The 3,684-nt window shown below is 54.8% G+C and overlaps 1 protein-coding gene across 1 annotated transcript in view; it reads left to right on the top strand.

The window, feature by feature from the left end:
- The window catches only part of NIBAN2 (niban apoptosis regulator 2), a 58,327-nt gene that overhangs the window by 43,201 nt on the left and 11,442 nt on the right, over positions 1–3,684 (top strand). The window contains exons 4-5 of the mRNA XM_030885140.2: positions 1,033–1,138; positions 2,311–2,478. Of these exons, the coding sequence (XP_030741000.2) occupies positions 1,033–1,138; positions 2,311–2,478 (274 nt within the window). The remainder of the gene's footprint in view (positions 1–1,032; positions 1,139–2,310; positions 2,479–3,684) is intronic.

Raw genomic sequence — 3,684 nt, 5'->3', positions numbered from 1 at the left:
TATAGATTGTGATAACAGTTGTATGAGCCCCTAATAAAATGTTTAAAAAAAAGAAAGAAAATATTCATAAAAAAAGAAAAAGAGTGGGCAGTCTCAGGAACCCACAGGGGCAGTCCTACCCTGTCCATGCATTAATATTGACGTGATGGCAGGGAGGGTGGCCCTCCACAGAAGAAAGATGTGGCTGTATGCTCCTGAGAAGACTCAGTCTTGGAAGCCCCACAGATTTGCTGTGGATTTGGTTGGCGAAGTTCTGACGGCAATGACAGATGTCCTGAGCTACTCTGTAGACGTGTGCTGAATGGGGACACCTAGTGGCAAGGGCGGCATTGCAGCCCTGCTGTATGAGGAACTGCTTTCCCCACCCATGGGTGTAAGGAAACAGGGTGCAGACCTAATTCCTGTTCTCCACCAAGGGGACTTCTGTGATCCTCAGAGCTTGAGAAGTTGGTAAGCAATTCAAGATAATGATCAAAGAATCTGGGCTCTGGAGGCAGACAGACCTGTTCATGTCCTCAGTTGGCTACTTGCCAGCTGTGAATTTGTGACTAATAGCTGTGCCCACCTCTTGGACTTGAGGTGATTTAGAGAAATGACGTCTGCGGTGCCTGATAGCTGGCAAACACTCGGGCGGCAGTAGCTGCCAGTGATACGGGCAGTTGCATCAATAATGACGCTAACAAGAAGGGTGACACTGGTGCCAGGCACTGTGCCGCATGTTTCAGGTGGGTGATCTCACTGCATCCTGATACAGCCTTTTCTTCCGTGGAGTGTTACAAATGAAGGAACGTGGGCACAGGGGGCTCAGGCCCTCTCACTGCACACCCCCCTGAGCCTGGGCTGAGGTCACTGCCCTGTGCTCTCTCTAGGCATGATGGTGGTCACGTTGCGCCTCTCCCTTTCCCTCCTCACTCCCACTTCCCACCCCCATGCAGGCAACACTGAATGGGACCCTCGAAGAGTTCAGAATGGGACTTGGGCTTGGTCACTTCCCTAACCCCCAGGGACCGTCTCTCTTGCCTCCCTCCTCAGGCCTATGAGCGGCAGATGCCACCTCGAGCCATCATCAACAGTGCAGGATACAAAATTCTCACCTCTGTGGACCAGTACCTAGAGCTTGTGGGCAACTCTTTACCAGGTAAAGGACGGCTCGTGCCAGGCTGAGATGCCCTGGGTGGGTCCTGGGAGCTGGATCGACTGGGGGACACACTAAGCTTTGAGCTCCTGGTCCTCTGTTTGCAGAGGGGCCTCGCATCGCCACCAGGCACCAAGCAAAACCCGAGGGGAGGCTGTGCCGCTCAGGCTGGGGGTTTGCCTGAGCTGCAAGCAGGGGCTGGGCCAGTGTGGACCTCCACCAGGGAGGCATGCCGCTTCCGCAGCCATGGCACAGGGATCTCCCCCCACCCCCCGGAGTTCTTAAGGGACTCCCAGCAGAAGCTTTACACACTGCCACGTGTCAGCAGGGCACTAGTGAGGAGTTATTGTAAATGCTCCGTTGCTACCTGCCCCGGCAGAGACTCCCCGGCAGCCTGATTGGGACAGCACTTGCCTCAGGTGACCCCCCCAGGGAGTGAAGGGGCAGGAGCGATGGCACTGGGGACAGGCTGCACCCCCAGAGTGAACGCTCTGAGTGGAGGGGCTCCGCTGGACGTAGAGGTTCTGGAGTCCCGTTTCCACTCCAGCTGTGCTTGTGCCATGTCTTCTTGGGCAAGGTGCCTCTCCCCTCCCACCCAAGGCCTCTCGGGGTGTCGTGCAGACTCTGTGAAGGGCTGTGTCCACCACACCCACCAGGGCCCCAGGCCGAGCTGGGCACGACGGAGAACTGTTACTGACGTTTATGAGCAGAACAGTGGCCAGGTACCCTGCTGGAACACGAATACCCCGTGTCAACACGATGAAGGATGGGGGGGGATGCTCCCTTTTTATTCAGTTTGTACCCCCAGGGCCCCCTTCCTTCGCCCCACTCGGCTGAGGGTAAAGGGGAACCCAAGAAGGTAAGGCTTGACCTTTGAACCTGTGAGGGCTCGGACCCACAGAGTTTAGATCCTTATTCAAGGGGGGAGGTGGGTGCTACACTGGATGGGAGATAAGATTCTTCACAGGCTGTGGTTTCTGAGGTTCCCTTAGCCAGGCTTGGGGGGGCACTGGATGAAAGCGGATGCTGCCTCCCCCCTGAACCGCTGGTCACCCTGGCACAGACCAGCTATTGGGAGCCTGAGCCTGCTCCCCAGAGCAGGGGCTGAGCCATCAGCTGCCTGCTGCCCCCTGGCGAAGGGGGCTTTCTGTGGACTCAATGGGCTGTCTTTACAGGGGTCACGTCAAAATCAGGGTCCACCCCCATCCTCAAGTGCCCCACCCAGTTCCCCCTCATCCTCTGGCATCCTTTTGCACGGCACTACTACTTCTGCATGATGACGGAGGCGGAGCAGGACAAGTGGCAGGCTGCCCTGCAAGACTGCATCCGACACTGCAACAATGGTGAGCAGCCGTGGGCAGGGGCGACTGGGAGGGTTACAGTGGGTATGTTAACAAGAAGGTCAGCGGTTTGAAACCACCAGCTGCTCCTCTAGGGAAAGATGAGGCTTTCTACTCCTGTAAAGAGGGACAGCTCAGAAACCCACAGGACGAGTTCTACCCGACCCTATACGGTCTCTGAATCGGAATGGAGTCGCTAGCCCTGGGTTTGAGTGAGAATATGTGTAATGGTGACCCCTCATGGCCAAACGTGGCATAGCAACCCTGCTCTGTGAACTGTTGTAATTTTCCTTCTAAGAAACCACTGGGATACCACCCTGAACCTTCTTCTTCATGAAAATGGAATTCTGTGCTGCTCAGGGGGAAGAAAAACAAAGCTTGAGAAAATTACTCCCAGAATGGTTCTAATATGTGAATCTTGGTTCTGCCACTTTAGAGCAACATGACCTCTATACAACCCACTGTAGTCGAGTTACCTATGGAGACCCTCTAGACCAGAGTGAGCCTGGGCCACGAGGAATCCTGAACAGACCTGGGGAGACTGGCTGACTCCACGCACCTCTGACATTAGGATAACAACCCTTCCTGTGTCATGGGGGAAAAGAGGGGACGGTTATGGGAAGTCACAGTGAGAGTCCACTCAACATTCAGTCAAGATTGGCCATTATACACTTTCGTTCTTCCCCCCTCCCCTCCCTTCCTTCCTCCCAAACCGCAAGGAGCCTTGGGGCCTCATTGTTCTAATCTATAGTCACAGGTCTTTGCAGCTCACACATTCATTTACTAATCATTTTTCTTGTCTACGCTTAGCCAGGCCTGGGTTTGGGCACTGAAGAGGGTGCAGGGTAGCAGGACATGGTCATGCCCTCATGTAGCTGGTGGTCAAGGGGCAGGGGGACAGATGGGGCACTGCGCAAGGTTAGTCACAGCTGGGCTGTGTGCAGGGCAAGAGCTGTCCCAGAGTCTGGAGGGTGTGTGCACGTTTGGGCCTGGTCTTGGGGGAGAGGAGTAGAGGGGAAGCGTGTTCCTCTTGGCCTTGGCCGCACACAGAGAGGAATGGTCTAGTCTAGTGGCGGAGGTCTGGTCAGGTGGGGCTCTAAGGAGTTTTGGCAATGTATTAGTCTAGGTACTTTGGAGAAACAAATCCACAGCAACTCATGTATAAGAGAGTTTTATGTAAAGAAAATGTGCATCACGAAAACATCCCAA

The sequence above is a fragment of the Echinops telfairi genome, unplaced genomic scaffold, assembly GCF_000313985.2.
Source record: "Echinops telfairi isolate 266 unplaced genomic scaffold, ASM31398v2 ScPeMD7_22;HRSCAF=79, whole genome shotgun sequence".
NCBI classification, from domain to species: domain Eukaryota; kingdom Metazoa; phylum Chordata; class Mammalia; order Afrosoricida; family Tenrecidae; genus Echinops; species Echinops telfairi.
The sequence above is the reverse complement of the archived record's forward strand: the minus strand, read 5'-3'. Positions and strand labels throughout refer to the sequence as shown.